At 42.3% G+C, this 18866-nt stretch overlaps 1 protein-coding gene across 1 annotated transcript in view; it reads right to left on the bottom strand.

The window, feature by feature from the left end:
- The window catches only part of CRBN (cereblon), a 32805-nt gene extending 18377 nt beyond the window's left edge, over positions 1–14428 (bottom strand). The window contains exons 1-4 of the mRNA XM_019536608.1: positions 14267–14428; positions 13548–13750; positions 12609–12758; positions 1619–1781 (exon numbers count right to left, since the gene is read on the bottom strand). Of these exons, the coding sequence (XP_019392153.1) occupies positions 1619–1781; positions 12609–12758; positions 13548–13750; positions 14267–14413 (663 nt within the window). The 5' untranslated portion in view covers positions 14414–14428. The remainder of the gene's footprint in view (positions 1–1618; positions 1782–12608; positions 12759–13547; positions 13751–14266) is intronic.
- Between the last annotated feature and the right edge of the window lie 4438 nt (positions 14429–18866).

The following is an 18866-nucleotide window of genomic DNA, read 5'->3' as shown; positions in this document are numbered from 1 at the left end:
AGCCCTGCAGCCCTCCCGGGCGGCACAGGCCCCCGGATCCGCATGCGGGATGACAGCATGCTGCTGCTGCTGGCAAGTGATATGAGTTTTGCTTTAAACAGTTTGAGGTGCAGTTTCACAAAACCCCCTGCACCTATCTCTTTGAAACCTGGCAGGCTTCACGCACTCAGAAGAGGCTATCATCCCTGCAATTTTCATCTGAATCAGCCAAAAAATGAGAAAGTTATAGATATTTTAGTGATTCCACATTTTAGTCTATGGTCGAATCTCCGAAAAAGCATCAAAATTCAAGAAGAGTTTTGGCTGATTCGAATCGGGACAGTGATCCGAAACACCGAATCCAATCACTGTTTCTCCAAAATGGCCGAATCCGGCAGTACGGAACCGTGTGGGGGCTGGGCAGCTTCCATCTTTGCCTATGCTACTACTCCTTCTTGACTCCAGTTCAATGTGGGCTGGGTCATTTCAGGGTCATTTCAGTGGCATGTCAGCAGCAGGAAGCTTTGCCTGCACCTATGCTGGCGCCAAGCAGCTATACCCGCACTGCTACCACTTCTCCCTGTGACCTGTCCTGGCTGCAGCATGAGCACAGCTTCCAGCCAGTGGGGAGCTATGCCTGGACCAGGTATCTATAACCTGTATTGGTGCTGCCACCATTTCTCCCCTCCCCTCCCAGATGCAGCACAGGTGCAGCTTCCAGCTAGTCAGAAGCTGCACTGGGGTCAGGCGCATTCCAGATGTGCCCGCGCTGCAACAGAGGCTAGGGGTGGGGAGGAGAAGCGGCAGCAAAGCGGATACAGTTTGCAGATGTGCACCTGTGCCACAGCTGAGGGAAATGGTGGCAGTGCAGGTACATCTCCCAGCTACCTGTCTCTGGTGCAGGAGACGTTCTGCCTGCTGTCAACATGCCACTGAAGCCCCTGCTCTACTGTACCTTGCAACGAGACACCTTACATTCACCTCAAATCTGGAAGAGAGTGAAAAATAAAAGAAAAAGGGAACTAACTGATGTTCTCAGCAGGTATAAAAAAGATTCTCAAGTAAACCCTACTAAGAGGAACTAAATACAAAATCCCCTTAAATAACACACATTAGTAACACACATCATTCTCTTCAATTTCTACCACTGTGACAAACAGAATTATTCTGTAAATATACCTTAAGACCCCAGTTTCTTATCTTAGCTAGGCAGTATGCTTAAGTGCTAGCGCTAATATTAACAGATTTCATGTGGATTTTGCTAAAAAGAAAAAAATCCACACAAGGAGATTCGTCAGTAAAGCTAAATCATAATTATAATGGCAGAGTTCTATCGGGAAAATTTCTCCGTGCAGACACACCTCTACCCCTTTTCAAACCAACTTAGCAAGACAGACATTATACTTCCCTTAAAGCGCTGTAATTAAAATATAATACCTAATATTATATAAAATGTATATCTGTCCATTGCTACGAGTTGATAAACTATTTAATCTGCAGCAACAGCAGGAGGTTGATGTATACTGTCCCAGCTTGTGCATCTTTCTTTAAAGATGCATAGCTTGAACTTATATTGATTTTCAAAATGCCATCAAGAAAAGAAAACAACAAAAAAGGTAAACCACAATTAACTTCTGACCTTTTGATATTTCTGCCACCTTTGATGTATATGTTGGTCCTGCCACACTGTAGGTCTGGAAGAAGGAAATATGTGGCATCTGTTGAGAGACTGCAGCTGTACTGCTGACATTGTGGAAGGCAGCACTCGCTCAGGAAGGATTTGGACTTTAGCCTGCTGGATTCTGATAAAGAAAAAATACAAGTTTCAAAAGGCCAAGAGCTTGGATTCTACAGCCTACATAAAAACGTGCAGTAGAACAGACCTCTATGAAGCACTGCAGGTTTTCATATATGAAGCTGTTTAGTCTCTTAAAAATGAAAATGAAATACCATAGCAACTATACAGAATATAGGTACTTTTGAAAGTAAATGGTGCCAGGCCATACCTACAGCTAAGATAACGAAGGCTACTGGACTCTGTTCTGGTACTGAATGCTGATTTAAGATGCAACAAATATATTTATTATTTTAAACCTCTACATTTTCCTTTGAGGTGAGGTGGGAGAACGGTAAAGAGACTTTTTCATAGCTCTGAAGGCTGATCTGTTCTGAACTCATGCCAAAGTCCGCCTCTAGCTGACCCAGTTGTAAATAGATGCGTCATCATTCAAGCTGGGTAGGCATAGACCAGAGGTGGGCAATTATTTCAGGTGGACGGCTGCTTATTGAGTTTTGGCAAGCCATCGGGGGCCACATGACAGGCAGCCCAGGGCAGATTAATATTAATTTTCTAAATTTTTTTAGGGTCCCCGTGGGCTCGATAGAATGGCCTGGCGGGCCGCATTTTGCCCACCCCGGCATAGACAGTTGGAGGTGATGCTGGCCACATCACCCCCTTGAGTGCTACTTGGTACAGAAAATTGGTGTACACAAGCTCCGATGGGTTGATCAAGTGGGCTTTGGCTCATGAATGTCTCTTTACTAGATATTTTTACACAGGAATAGGAATGGCCAGAAATTACCTCCTAAATTCTCAGTGAAGATACTTTCTTCATTTTTATTTCTCACAGTTAGCCGCTTTGTCCATGAGACACATGAGACTTAGTGTCATCTACATTTTCTTTTTTTTTAAGGACAAAGGATCCCTGAAAGCATGGCAGTGACCAGACTAAAGACAAATTAGAAGTGAAAGCACAGCAGAATATTCTACCATCTCAGCATTATATTTTTAGATGTTTGCCTCCTCAAATTCCTTTTGGTATTAAACTAATAGTCAGCTAATATGCATCAAACCTTCAGAAAGGAAGTTTTAGCTGTAATGCAGTTTTCTATCTTTAAACCACAAGACTTAAGGTAGATTAGCTGGACTAGAGAAGTCAGCAGAAACACGATACCGTCACTTATCGTCTCTTAATAACTGATTACAGGCCAGGTCACCCACTCCCCAAAAAGCCCAAAGTACCGAAAACACTTAGGAGTACTCCTTAGTGGAAACTGATTTTTGTTCTGTACTTTTAATGTTACTGTGCATAAAAATATTTAACTACATCGTCCAGTTTAAAAGTACACATTACTTCAATTCAACCACAAATGCATCACATTTAGCTTTGTGCTTTTCTTCGTTATGCTTTATGTGTATATTTAGGAGAAACCACTGCTCTGATCTACGAATGCACATAACACTCTCAAAGAAGTCACTTGCTTGTGCAGTAACTGGAGGTGTCCAACCTCTGTCTCTTCCTACATTTGACTGTGGAGGCAGGTATGCTCCACGTACCCAGAACCAATTCTGAATTCCAGCTGCTGCAAAGGTGAGTAGCTTGTTTCTGTGTGTATCCTGCTATGATAACTAGGGATGTGAAAGGTTAAACAATCAATTGTTCAACCAATAAACCCAGCGATAACTGGTTAGCTTTCCAGTTATCATTTAGCATGGGGCAGGGTGCAGTTTGGCAGGGAAAGTCGGGGGGGAAGGGAAGCCGTGTCCTGCCCCAGAAGGAACCAGAAGGCAGCAGGGGTAGCAGAAGGGAGGGAGGAAGGAACCAGGGGGAGGAAAGGGAGAAGGGGAGCAGTACCCGTAGCCTATGAGGTTAAAGAAAACAGTGGGCAACCTAATGACTCATCAATTAAACAATTAACTGATTGTACACAGGTTCTCCCTTCCTCCCAGCATGGGGCTTCACATGGGCTGTGTTGTCTGGTGGGGCTCACCGCCTTCACCCCCTGCCTGCTGTCAAAGGGCTTGGGGAATGGGTCCCAGCAGCAGCTATCTCTGAGCTGCTGTGGTACTGGTTAACCATTTAATGAATACAATTAGAGGAGGTTAAATGGATTTTTAAATGATATTTATATCTCTAATGATACCCCCAGTAAGTATGTCAGGTAAATTTGTGGGAGCTCTGACCCTTACTCCCATAGTGACTGGAGAAGTGTCCTGCCAAGGCAAGCATCTAAAGTAGATGTCTATACTAGAGGATAACATTTTTATAAACATACAAATTGAATTCCATGTTACTTCCCTGATATTTCTAAAATGGCACCAGTCCTGGCAGAATGTGCCCAAATAATTTCTGAGTAAGTTTATAACAAAACAAATATAATCCCAGATAGCCATCCACTTTTAGAGTCAGTGCATGGGAAATGCATCACCTTCCATTCTCTTGGCTGGAGAGGCAAATAGTTCAGGATAGCCCATGGCCCCGACATCTTAAAGATGAGCCATAAATTAATGCAAAAAAGCAGAAAGAAATGTATCAGCAGAACCTTTGAAGTAACAGAAACTGATTTTGACACAAATGCTAGGTAGTAAAATACATAACGATGTAAAAGCACAGTGGAATAATTTCCCATTTAAAAAAAAAATTACTTAAAAAGTGATTAAAAAGTGATTTTTAGACCAGTGCTGTCACTTTTCATTAAAAAACCCCCAAGAATGAGATACTTCTGGTTGTCACTTCATGTGTCTTAAGTAAAAATATGTATTTAATAAGATTCCAAGGACATGTAATCTTATTTTATAGTTATCTCTGCTTCAGAAGCCAAACTGGCAAAGCTTCATGAAGTGCATTACAGTTACAGTATCTACATACAGTTGTACAAACTATAAACGCATAAGCAAACAGTTCTAATCTCCCCAATTATTCAATAAGATTAAAATGTGTAAGAGACTGAATCATAAGGTCTTCAATTATATTTACCCTTTCAAAAAACACATAATTACATATCATTTAACTTGTAATAATTTTTATAACCTTCCTGTGGTTAGTACTAGTATCCTGAAGATACCCTCAGATTTCTTATTGCCTTCATTAATATTTTGCGGTGTAATAAGGAAGTGTACTTTCCTAATCACAGGTGAAACAACTGCTATTGTAAGATGTTCCAAGGGCAAGACTGAACAGTTGCACGGTTATCTTTGCTACATCCATTCTATTTTCATAAGAGATGCAACTGCTAATCATGTACTGCCATCTTGTGTTCAAACAACTTTCCAGGTACCAATACCGAAAAAGATCGATTTCCTCCAGCCAAAAAACTTAGATAAGTACCAATAATGCCGAATAATCCCTTTTTAGTTGGCTACACATTACTTCATTTTGCAGCTGGCAGTTCTGATAAAAAGCAAGAGAATTCATTAGCTAATTAGACAGCCCCCACAGCTATGTAAAAGCTTCTTTAATGTTGCTATGTTAAATAGTCAAAGACTGCCTATGGTGCTCATTTTCAGTAGCAGATGAAGATTAATTTCCAAATATATACATTTTTAAAGGAAACGTTTTTAATTCGTTGTATTATTGTAATGTTTAAAGGCTGAAGTATGGACCGTCTGGGGCACTATATAAATGCACAGCAAAACAAAGCACCTACTGCAGGATAGTTAAATTTTAAATTGGGTCAAGATACAGCACAAAGAGTAAAACTAACGGGAATACACAGATGAAAGTCATGGTAATAAGAGATTATATATTTCTTCTTAAGTGTACAATTCAAACACGTCTAGTTTTTTTTCCCCCTTAAATGGAAGTCTACTTAGAAACCATCTACCCAGCCAATATAATCATGAAGTTTACTGGGGGGATCCTAAGAAACGCCCTTCTCAAAAAGGGACCTAAAGAAAGGGTTGTGAAGTCAACATTGATTTCAGGAGAGCAATCAGCACACAAGAGGCTGCGCAGGAAAAGGTAAAAGGGAGAAGTGACAAGCCTCACCGCAATGAAGGAGGATCATAAAACAAGCAAGCTGAGATAATGCTGAGTGGAGCGTGGGGAAAGCTTCGAATTAAAGTATTAGAAATCTGATCCATGGTGAAGGAGCTGCCAATAAAATAACCTGAAGAAGTGGATGACAAATCAACAAGTGAGGGAGATGATTTTGGCAGCAAAGTTTTGAATTGGTATGAAGCTGCAGTAAGGAAAGCCAAATAGGAGATTACAACAATCAAAGAGATGAAAGCCTCAACAAGAGCTTTGGCAGTTTGACCAGAAAAGGAGATGGATTTTGAAAATGCCACCCAAGTTAAAATCTAAAGCTGTGGAAATGACACAAATGTAAAGGCTCACAGTAAAGGCCAAACTAAAAATAACACCAAGTGCCAGTGCTTCTTTCAACTGGTAAATTCCTCGTACAAGGACGCTTTTAAAACAAACAAAAAAGTGTTTGTCTTTATTGCACAAGGTCTTCAATTCTCAGCTAGATTTTAAGATTATATTTCAGAGCATGTCAATAAATTATAGTTGTTTCATAGAAAAACAAGTATAAGCCAGGGGTGGGCAATTATTTTGGCTGGAGGGCTGCTTAACGAGTTTTAGTGAGTTATTGAGGACCACAAGGGTAGTCCCACCCCTTGACAGGTGTATGTCCCCTGGTCACCAATTTGGGACTAGGAGTCCTGCCCCTAATCCCTGACCTTTGCTACCATAAGTCCTTCCCCTAGTCCCAGGAAATACTTCTTTTGGGAAGGAGGTTTGCCATCTTGGAACCAGAAAAAAAGTACATTAAATATTAAAAATCAAACATCTACAATAAAATATTTTAATTTTATTTCAAAAAATATTTTGTCCTGATTTGTGTGCCTTTGTGTTGTGTATATAAAGGAACTTGCATACTAGTTCAAAATGAAGTCTTATTCTTGTATATTGTGGAGGGATGTGGGGGGGAGGGGGGTGTGTGCATGCACGCGCATGTGGAGTAGGGTTTGTGGGGGGCTGCAGGTGTATGGTTGTGTCTAGGACCCCCACACAAACATATCTCCCTTCTGCGCACAGACCCTGGCACCAGTGGCGGCAGCAGGTGGAGTCCCCCAGTAGTGCACAGTCCCAGGAAGCCTCAGGATTACACGTGGCTGGGCCACCGGCTCCATCCCGTGGGGCTAACATGCCCAAGCCTTGAACCACTGGGGGAAGCTCCACATGATGAAGCTGGTGGTGCAGATCATGGGGCTCAGCAGGGTCAAGTGCAGAGCCGGCACAGCACCACAGCACGGAGCTCCATGCCGTTCCCAACGACCTGCACGTAGCAGGAAGCAGGGTCGGGCCGCCGGCTCCATCGCAGGAGGACCCCCCACAAGGGCATGAAGCTTGGGTGGAGAACCCAGAAACTGCATGTGAGCCCCATGCGATGGAGCCAGACAGACCCCACGCTCCAGCTGGCCTGCGCTTCTGCTGCCCAACCAGCGTGGTCCCAGTCCTGGCCCCAGCCCCTGGGGGACCAGCAAGGACCTTGCGCTCCCACCCTCCTGCTGTTTTGCTCTCACCCACCACCACCACCACCACTTCCCCTGCTCCCTGCCCTTCCCCTGCAACATTCCTACCGTTCTGCCTGCCTGCCCTCCGCTCCCCACTCCCTTCTCCTCCTCCTGCTACCACCTCCCCACACCACCACTCCTCTACCTGCAGGGCCAGGGTCAGGGCTATGGCCATGGCCATCCCATGGGTGAGAGTAGAAGCACTGCCCCTGTGGAAGTGAATGGGGCCTGGCCCCATGCAGGCATAGCAGGGGAAGCCTGGATACAGTGAAATGGTAGGCACCCACCTGCAGAGCAGATGAAGTCACCTGACAGGCTGGATGCCGCCTGCGGGGTGCATTTTGCCTGCCCCTGGTGTAAGCCCTCACCACATAATAACATCAAAGAAATAAAGCCTTTATAAAACGTGACTCTTAACATAGCTCCTATTAGTTCTACTATGCTCATTTCAATATAAGCTACATTACTTTACCTTGGATTAAACCATTTGATCAGGAGCATTAAATAGTCCTAATTTGCAATCTCTGAATTGAAAGTCAAGAACACGATAGTTTAACTGCTATTAAAAATCTGCGATATGCCAGAGGAGTCCCAAGATGAAGAAAAGAGGCAAGCAACTTAAAGAAATATCTGATCAAAAAAACTTTAAAACTTTTGGCTGGATGCACCAAGTCCAAAAATGGAGTATGTAAATACTAACGATAGTGAGCTGTTATATCCAGCTTTTAATCCAAGTCCTTTAACAAAGAGGTCAGCATCATTATCTCCTTGTTACAATGAGAAAATGAGGCACAGATCAAGAAGCCACTGACACAAGGTCACCCCACAAAGCAGTGACAGCCACTGGAAACTGATAACATAATTGCAGAATTGCCATTTTGAATAATCAGATACTTGGGTTTTGACTGCTGTGCAGAAATCCAGTTTTTTAATAACTAATGTAATATGTGGTTATGGCCAAAAGGTTAAAGCACACACCCAAATATAATTATATCCTTACACATAACAAATATGCTAAAAAATTAAGGATTTTGCAAAGTCGAACACAACGGCATTAAGAAGTCCCAGAACTATGGCTGTTTGTACAATCTTAATTCAACACTCTTGGTCATGCAGGCATTACGACAGTCCGCTACCTTACGCAGCGCACAGAAGAGATAATGCTCATTTAATGAGCAGCTACTCAGTATTTTTTATCTTCAACTTACAATGTTTGGTCCCAAATCTTATTTACTGTGTATTTTCAGAGCTTGCTCTCAAATCAGAATAATTAATTTCCTAATCGGTTTCTCCATGGTTCTCATCACTATAGCAGCTGAGGGCTTCATAAACATTCTTCTTCTTCTGTAGGGCATCAGATATCAACTTCCAAATCTATGAGACACCATCTGCTATTATCGCTCAATGTGCAGATTCCATCTAACCCATCTGGGCATTTGTAAAGATTACAGCTTTTGATTAAATGCTGTGCTCTTAGTTGGACCATGCTTACACAGAGGGCCGTCCAAGATGTTCATCTTATAAAGTGTTGTTTTGAAGCCTCTGAATCCTGATCTTGTCTGTTCAGCTTGACCCATACATCTCTGTCAAGGTTGTAAGTCGGGGCGGGGAATTATTTTAGGTGGAGGGACACTTACGTTTCGGTGAGATGTTGAGGGCCATATGGGCAGCCCTGCCCCTTGACAGTTGTACCACCCCCTGGATAGCCGTCTTGGGACCAGAAATCCCAAGCCCTAACCTCTGACCTTTGTCATTGGGAGTCCCTCTCCTTGCTCCCCGCCCCCACACCCTGTCCCATACTCCTTTTGGGAGGAGGGGTTTGCCATCTTAGGTCCAGAAAAAAGCAAATCATACACTAAAAGTCAAACACCTACTATAATTATTACAAAAAATATTTTGTCATGATTTGTGTTTGTGTCGTCTAAATAGAGATGATTACATAATAGCTCAAAAATAAAGTATAGTATATTGTGTGTGGGGTGTGGTTGGGGGGGACCATGTGGTGAAGTGTTGGGGGGGTATGGTGGAGTATAGGGGGTTGTGAGGACATGTGGTGGGGCATAGGGCATGTTGCAGTGTGTGTATATGTTGGTAGGGATTGTGGAGGCAGGGTGTGGGTGTGTGAGGTTTGTAGAGTGTAAGGGAGGAAGGGGGGCATGGGACCACCCCCAGTGAAGTGCCCGCACTGCCAACGGCAACAGCAGGCGGGGAGGCACAGGGTGCTTGTGCCCGGCACAGGCACTGTGCAGTGGGGTGTGACTCCAGCCAGCGTTGTGCGCGGGGGGCGAGAAGCGCAGCCTGCCCAGCGGCCTCTACTGTGGCGACTGTGTGCCACATGCCTGCAGTTCCCGCACTCGCACCAGGGGAAGCTCCGCTCTGGACTCGCAGGGAAGTAGGGGGCAGGGCTCCCTCTACTCTGGGCAGAGTCTGGGCACAGCAGCCAGCTCCAGCACAGGGAGCTGCAGGTGCCCTGTGTGGAGCCCCCACAACAGAGGCGGGCTGGGCAGGCTGCGCTCCTCACCCCCACATGCAGTGCTGGCTGGAGTTGTGCCCCACCCGTGCCAGGCACAAGTGCCCTGTGTGCTCTTGCCTGCTGCTGCCAGCAGGGACCACTTGTCAACTGGGGGAGTGCATGGGGACACTGTCACCATAGTATGGTGGTATACTATACGATATGGTATACTACACTGTCACCTGGCAGTGTGCCACTACAGCACCGTAGCAGCGCATTCTGTGTGTAGTGTACACGGCGCAGTAGCCACCTGTACTATGCCGTGCTTTAGCATTTTGAAAAGGAAGTACTAAAACACAATGCAATAGCAACATCGCCGTATGGCGACTTGTAGACGTGCCCTCTATGTTCAAAAGAACAGAGCCCATTGGACTAGTTCAAGGTGTGAATGCTCAGACCCTGCATCTCAAGTCAGGCACAGAGAAAACAAGATACATATGATTAGTGACCAAGTTTGCAATTATCTCCCACAGTGGCTCTGTGTCAAAGCCAGGGATAGAATCCAATTCCAGAGTAGCAGTGAAACAGTCTTTATTATGAAACCATCCTTACTCCTCCTGCAATCCTTTCCTCATTCACTGGGTACTTTCCAGCTTCTGCAAAAAGAAACTAGGTCCAGCAAGCTATGAGCTCCATTATGTCACTTTGATTCATTCCCAAGGGATATATGCCATGCACTCAATGGCATGGGTCCTACGAGTATGTATTTATAGACAGTCTCATAATATACAGGCACCATTAAATCTGGCATTGACTGTCAAAGGCTTGACTTTGCAACTTTAATATTGTTGTTCTTTCAATGCTGCTTGTGTGCTTAATTCCCTAGTTTTACAAAAGCTTACTGAAAACAAATTCCATCAAAAAGCATTATACTTGCACACAGACCATCAGCAGAGCTGGAACCATTAGACCTATCAAGCAACCCCCGCCAGTTGAAATACAGGAGTAAATAAGGCAGAAAATAGAGCAGGATAGAGACCAGGTGGCACCTTAGAGACCAAGTGGTTCAAAGCTGTTAGCTTTTTGTAAGTGGAAGTATCTGTTGCTTACAAAAGCTTATGGCCCTCTGAACCAGTTAGTCTCCCAGATGCTGCCCTGCCCTGAGTTCTGCCTGACTCCAGACTAACAGGGCTAACTACTTCTATTTAACAAATAAACAAAATCACTACAAGCTTGTCATCCGCTGTGTAGAGTCTGGTCTACTAGGCTCAGATCACACCTGCTCCTTCCCCTCGTCACCTTAATCCCACTTTTCACTCTACAAGTTTCTCACTTCATTCACAGTGTCTTTGCCAAGCCATCCTCATATCCCTTCCTACCATCTTCTTACCAAATCTCTCTCAAGCTATAATCACACTCAGTCCAAATCTCCTTCCCTATACTCCCGGTCCAGTGTCAGGATCTCACATAACCCCTGACTTCTTGTTTTAATGTTTCTGCTCTGCCAGTGCAGCTTGGCTCTTCAATACCTCAGCATTTCCTTTATTGGCTCTCAGACTCAGTCAGGAAGTGCTCACTGGCTCCAAGTCCTAGTATGCAAGCTTTCAGACCCCATTCCTCATCCAGTCCAAGTTTCACACTTGATTTCCCAGTGCCTTAATCTCTATTACCAGCCTCTGGTCTTGTGGTGCCTATAAATGTGGAGGAGGCTGATCCAATGTGCTGTAAAATTATAGCATGTCAGAGCAGACTCAATTAATCAAGTCTGCTGGAGCATTCTAATTACTGTGCTCCACCAGCTTTCACATCTCGTGTATCAGTGTCCCCCAACTTCAAACTGGTGTCGGGGGCATTTTAACTGTAGTTCGTCAAACGTCCTTTAGTTATAGCACCCTCACCGCCATTTTGGAAGTGCGAGGACACTGATACACAAGATGATGTGGGAGCTTTATTTAGAGTGGCTCTCAGAGCCACTTTTAATTAAAGCGCCCCCTTCCACCTCCAGAGCACATATAAAAACGCCCTTAGTGTCTATCCCTCCACTCCCCCAACTCACATCTGTTGTTGCAAATACCATCCCCTCTGCATCAGGAAACTTCCTCCTCTGTACTGATTAAGCTTATCAGGCAGAGTCATTTAAAAGACAGGAAAGACAAGCTTGCTGCTTTCATTTTCAGGGTTTACAGCAGTTCTGAGCTGCAACTGAAAGAAGAATCCTGCTAAATGCTCATCTGGCAAAGTGTGTATATTTGGTTTCAATTTGGTACAAACTACTTGCTAAAATTAAGAAGTCCTTACTGAGAAAGTATAGAATATAATTTTCAAAGGCTCAAAACAGCCACATTTGTACAGGTTTTTATGGGAACAAAAAGACACACAGATGTCAAAAAGGGCATACTTCTATTCAAGTCCAAGTCCCAGTGCCAAAACAAAGGGTTACTAGAACTTTTCGAAGTATGTGTTATCAGAATTTAGGCAACTCAGCATGTTTTCCTTAACCTTCTTTCAGATGAAAGACTCTAGCTCAAGTTTTCCAAAAGAATTCAGCCTGAGGAAGACAATCTCCACAAAGAATTTTAGAGCAAAGTTATAAGCAAATGACAACCAAATCTTAAAATGGACAGTATTTAATTATGGTTGACACTACCAGTCCCACCTACAATTATCATCCATAACAACTAAATAGTTCAGTGCCTCTGAGTAGTGTCTGGTCCAACTCCTTGCATGAATACTATTCCTACACAGTTAAATGTTGCCCTGGAAAGAGTAGATTTCGTCAGAAATTCAGAGCTATATGTTTATTTTACCTCCCCAGTAAAAAGGGCTGCTAATAATAAGATTTGCTGTACACAGAGAAGAACTGTATTTTCTTACCCATCTGACTGAGTTCTAATTTCAAGCACCTTAAACCTCTGTCTTCCTACTGCTTTTACTTTAACTGTTTCAATTCCAAACTCCTGTTCTTCTCGGTAGGCATATATTTCAGCTGTTGTTCCAAAATGTGCTTCTCTTTCACGTACGTTACTAAAAAAAGAGCAGAAGATAAAACATTATCCAACCATCAATTTACAGCATTCCTCAAAACTTCAGTAACATTTTAGTCATTTTTTTTACTCATTTACAACTTCTGGTAGGGGTGGAAAAAAAGCCTCATGGCCACCCTCCTCGGCCAAAATTATTCACACCTGGTCTCATAATGAATACTTTTACAGTAAATGTGAGGAAATCTTTTCAGCTACCTGAATTACTGGCAACAATGTACTCTTGTTACTGGCAACAATGTACACTGGAAACAATGTACTCTTTTCATTTTGAAGATAACCTTGGCAAATTATGCAGCAAAAAATGTTTCTAACTCAGCACATAGACAATCCTCAAAAAAAATTGTATAAATATACAGATTATATAATATATATATATATATATATGCAAAAATTTTATCGTCACAATGTGATAAATAAAAAAAATCTGAGTCTTTAAAATTTTGGTAATGAACACACCAAAATTCTTAAGACTGTAATGTCTAAGAACATCTTCTCTAGTCTCCTGTATGACCTAGCAGCATCTGTAAGACCAAACTGGTTCAACGGCGAAAAAGTTCTGCTGGGTAATTTCACATTATCATCACAAACTACCGAATAAAACCTTTTCATTATTAGTTAAACTTGGCTTTTTATCCCCCAATTCCGAGTCATTAAATCATGTAATTTACTGCAGAAGTGCTTCGGTCATTGACTTTTGACTTACTGCCCAAAGAAATCAATGATAAAACATGTGCTGCATACCATCAGTAAATCCACTCCAGTATTTTACCTGTATGCAAGGACAGCAAAGGTTCTGTCTTTCTGAATTAAATTCCGCACCATGCTAACCTCTTGCGGGCGAAAAAGCTGAAGAGGCAATGTTTGTCCTGGGATTAACATCACCATCACATGGGGCAACACTGGAATCACCTGGCAGCTGTCATCATCGTGCAGCGTTCTCCCATGAAACTCTTCCATATCAGAACCCAAATACTGTCAACCAAGAGTAAAAAAAACAAAAAAAAAAACAACAACAAAAAAAAATTGTACCACCTGGGTTTGATATTTTGGAGATGTAAGTTCCTCCGGGACCCATTTTCACATTACAACTTTCCTGAACAAGGAACGCTGGTAAATGAAGGAAAGATGACTTTGAAAAGTGGTTCTAACGCACTAGCACAAAGGGTCTCTGAGGTCTTCAACTCACTAGGTACATATTCACAATTGTGTGTGCTACCCACCCATTGCACTTGAAATCACATAAGATCCTTGTGGCAGTGACAGAAATTAATTATTAATACAAGGAAAATACATCATGATTTAGCAACCAAGAATAAGGAAAAGAACTATCACCTTGAAATTAGCCAACTTTGGGCAAACCACAAATTGGGCAAATGCTTCATATGAAAGGTTTTGGTCTGAAAAATGACTCTGAGAATATATCAAAACAACACTGAAATCACTTCATTAGTCTGTTTATTCCATCGTGGAAAGCAGAAAACCACCTACCATATGTGATGTTGGCAAACTGGTGTCAAAGTTAATAATATTTGGCTTCTCAGCTTCTCTACTATCTTGATCTTCAACTTCCATTTCAGTGTCATCCTCTTCCTCGCTCTCTGCTAACAAGCAAAACAGAATGTAGTGTAGGAACATCACAAACAAGTAACAAGCTGCCTTGAAAAAAAAAAAAAAAAAAAATCAAAGGATTTCAAAAAACAGAATACATAATGCCCCTAGCATGTGTCGTTCCAAAGGCAAATGACCCTCATATTTGTCAACAGGAAAAAAAACAGATGTTTGACTCCTACAGAAAACGTCTTCCGGCTGTCGGAAAGAAATCACATTGCCATAGAAACAGCCAAAAGCTGGCAATTTAGTTGAAAAGGTCCAACCAGAAAATAAGTGGCAGCAGTTATTATATTTACTAGTACCATCGTTATATACTTCCAACTGTAGCACAGGCAGTACTTCCTCACCTCATTTACAAACTTCTATAGTCAAGGGAATGTAACTGGAGGGACCCAGAAAACTGTTATGTAGCAGAATGCTGAATATTTTATTCCATTTAAAACTGAAAACTAGTCCCTTGCACAGTATGAGTTAAAAGTCACGTCTATATACAAATCATATCTGGGATGAGTTAGATGTCATCCCAGATACTATATTTCCACAGACCCTTTGGTCATTATAGTCTTTTTTGTTATCCTCTCTCCTGTTGTTGCATGAAAGACCCCTATAAACAGCAAGGGAAGCTTACTATTATGAAAGGAAATACCAGTGTGATCGAATACAAAATAAAACAATATCTGAAGTTGCTGTTTTTTCTCCAGTCTTTCATTACAGCAATATTAGATGTTACTTCTAAAAATATTTTTCAGATGTGAATGTGATTAAGTTATTGCCATTCTTTCTTTCCAAAACCTATGTGCAGTACATAGTGTCCTATATAAAATATATCTTTAATGACTCATATACATTGTTTGGAAAAAAGCTACTTTGCTTAAAACTAGCATTCGTTAAAAAAATAAAAATCTGACTATTAAAGAGAGAGAAATAGAATGGGAAAATCCAAAATGATGCATGTATCTGTAAAGTCTTAGCTACTGGAATCAATCTAAGCATGGCCATGTGAGATATGCATGCAACGTACATTAGTTTACATCCAATATGTAGCACGAGGAGTTAATTAAACAAGTTTTCTATTAACTGCACCTGACCTCTTCTTCAGAAGAATAATGAAAATGACCTTTACGGCAGATGTTATTATGTTTTGTATACAGATTTCCAGGATTTTAGCACCAACAACTGCTGAGAAACAGAGCTTACCCATGTATTCTAATGGTGCTAAAAATATATTACTCAGACCTTGAAATATAACATTATGCAACACAAGCAAACAACAAAGGAGAATATATAAGCTTTACATCAGACTTATACTTAGTCACCTTTCTTTATGATTAAATATATTTGTAAAAAGAATCAATAAAAATATGAATCTATTATTAACAATTAAAAACCAGAGATTGCATCTTATTTGCAACTCATAGTGAGAATGTTCCGTCACATGGGGAAAAAAAGTATTTCAGCAGGCAAAGAGTTTATTGTTTCTGAAATGGGAGCAAAGGTTACCAAATCATACCCTTGCTAAGATCCTATCATTTTGACAGTGGGAGGCCAAAAACCGACCCCCAGGGAACAGCACCAGCCTTCCAAGACCCTAGTAATGCATGTTCATCTTAAAACTGATGCATCAACGTCTGTACATCTGAAGATAAGCTAAATATTGTATGGGTTGGAAGTCACTGGAAGTGGCATTTCACAAATCTCCTTCTTTGGCCATCACAAACATAAGCCAATTATAGCCTTCTCCAGAAGCTTAGCTGATAGTCTCTTACTTGTTCTGCTGGACAATTAACTTTAATTAAATTACAACCCATTCTGCACACAACGAAATAATGTGACCTGCTTGTATCATGAACCTAACGCATAGAACATTTCCTCCTTTCATGTGAATAGTTCAATAAGCTGGATCATACTGAGATGTATTAACATGCAGTCTGCACCTTGGCAGGGAATGGCCAGGTCTGACAACTCCCTCATTTCATTCTTTTTTCACCTTTATTTTCTACCTCTAAAACTAATGTGTGTCAGTTATTGTCAAAAGTTTTCTGTTTCTTTTTTTAGAGTTGTCTCCCCCTACCTCCAGGCAGGAATTATGTATATATTTGAAATCACTCGCTCTTCACTTAGTGGTAGATTGTCTTTTTTTATCTTCATGCCTAAGATATTTCTGCTTTTGATTTTAATAAGATATTCCGATTCAAGTGCACCCTCATTCAGTAGTACCAACAGTTAGGATTTTGTTTTAAAAAAATAAGGCTGGACAGAAAAGAGGTGGTTTATTTAACACAAAAGAAAGCAATAGAAGTGGAATAAAATCAAATGCACCCTGAAAACTTTTACTCATTCTTGCCAAAACACAGACTGCTGTGTGCTGGCTGAGTGAGCCCGAGAGTCTGAAAGGAATGATGACTCATTTCACTGCAGCAGAACAAGGAGGAGGGTAAAAAAGTGCCGGCATCTTTACTTTCCTACTAAATTACATCACAGAAACATACAGCAGGAAGCACAGCCTACCCATCTCACCTACCAAAGAAATCATTTAATCTTTTAGCTGCAATATAAGTGTGATCTTGAATACATTAAAAACTGTGCCAAAGTCCAAGCAAATTGAAGAGTAAATGTTTTCGATCTGAGCCTTCAAGAGGCCGAGAAGCGATAGCACTTAAACCACAGACCATGTTACGTATTTACTCCGTAGAACTAATATCAACCACTATATTGACTCTAACAAATGACAAATGTTAAAGAATTGACCTTTAATACCTTTGGTAGAAAGCACTATCAAGATCATTGTAGAGACAGCAAATGGGAATGCAGAGAAGGGAGATTAAAGATGGTATTGTCAGATGAGTTCAGGGGATTTAGGTCCATCATCTTTACTGAATTTCAAGAGAGGTTGAATATCTAATTCTAAGGCATAACTCTTCTTCCAGAAGTAGAGTACTATTTCCAGTTTAGTTTCAAAAACACATTAGGTTTTACAAGAGAACTGCCATTTACTGCATCAACCTTAGATCCATCTTGTCCAGTCTCCCGTGTTACACAGGGCACTGTCCAGTGAACTCTACTTGGTGACCCCCCTCAGTGCAATCATTTTGAACCTTTGGTCTTCACTCCCATTCCTGTTTTCTTCCTTCACCTGATGTGCATTTAGTGGCCCCCCCATACTCGTGGGGACTTATAGTTTTACTTGTGGGCATTGGCTCATATTCTCTGTGCAAAGGCCTGTGTCATAGCAGCAGAAAATGGATGCTGAAAAAGAGTGAAATGGGCCTGACTAGGGTTTTTTTCTCCACTATTCCTCTCACTTGCAGCCTCTGGCATTTAAGATCTAGGAAGCTCCGATTCAGAGGCTGCATCCCTCACTCCCGTGCTCAATAGCTACCAATGACCCTTTCTGTGGACCGTGTGTCCAACCCCTGTTTAAATCTGGCTAAACTCTCAAAGTCTATAGCTTCTGGTGGCAACAACTTCCAGCCTTTAAGGAATAAAAAAAGAATGGCCTGGTATTCATTTTAAACTGCCTGCTGACTTCTTTCAGCTTGTGACCCCTCGCTCTCATAGTGCAAAATCACGCCAATGATAAATCCTGACCAACTTTCTCTTTGTCACGCACTCAGTTGTAAACCCTTCTTGTGCTTCCCCACACCTCAAGCAGCTTGCTTATTACACAGGCCCGTTGCACACACGTTGGGATCATGGGTCTTAGACCCATGGAGCACTGGTTAGTCCTGCCTGTTAGTAGAAAGAGCTATTGGATTTGTGTCAAGTGAATCAAATAAGAAACAAGAATGGGAGTGGTGATCAAAAGTTCAAAATGAGGGCGGGGGGGGTGTTAATCACACAGGATGATGTGGCATAGACTGATCTGGGAAACAGCACTCTCATCCCTGAAGCAGGGCATCTCCATGGCTGTCATAATGGTGCCGTTCTAGCTTTCAATGCCCCGGTAACTGTCAGTCCCCTTTAAAAAAATTTTAAAATCTTAGTCAATCCAGGGGTGCCCCCGAGTCTGCCAAGAGTGCCCTGAGTTAATCCAGGAGTACCCTGAGTCGATCCAGGGATGCCCTTAGTCTATGATCCAGGGATGCCCCGAGTCTGCCAAGAGTGCCCTGAGCCAATCCAGGGTTGCCACAAGTCTGACAAGGGTACCCCAAGTTGATCCAGGGGTGCCCCGAGTCTACTGAGACTGCCCCAAATTAATCCAAGGATGCTCTGTGACTAAGATCCAGGGATGGCCTCAGTCGATCAAGTCTACTGACGGTGCACTGATCCAGGGGTACCCCAAATCTGCCAAGAGTGCTCCGAGTCAACCCAGGGACACTTTTTGTCTATGATCCAGGGGTGCCCCGAGTCTACTGAGGATGCTCCGAGTTGATCCAGGGAAGCTCTTTGTCTATGATTCGGGAGTGCCCCGAGTCAATCTGGAGATGCCATGAGTCCGCTGAGGGTGCCATGAGTCGATTCTGGGGCGTGACGCGTC

The sequence above is a fragment of the Crocodylus porosus genome, unplaced genomic scaffold (assembly GCF_001723895.1).
Source record: "Crocodylus porosus isolate Cpor-Errol unplaced genomic scaffold, CroPor_comp1, whole genome shotgun sequence".
In the NCBI taxonomy this organism is placed as follows: Eukaryota; Metazoa; Chordata; order Crocodylia; family Crocodylidae; genus Crocodylus; species Crocodylus porosus.
This window is presented reverse-complemented; position numbering and strand designations above follow the sequence as displayed.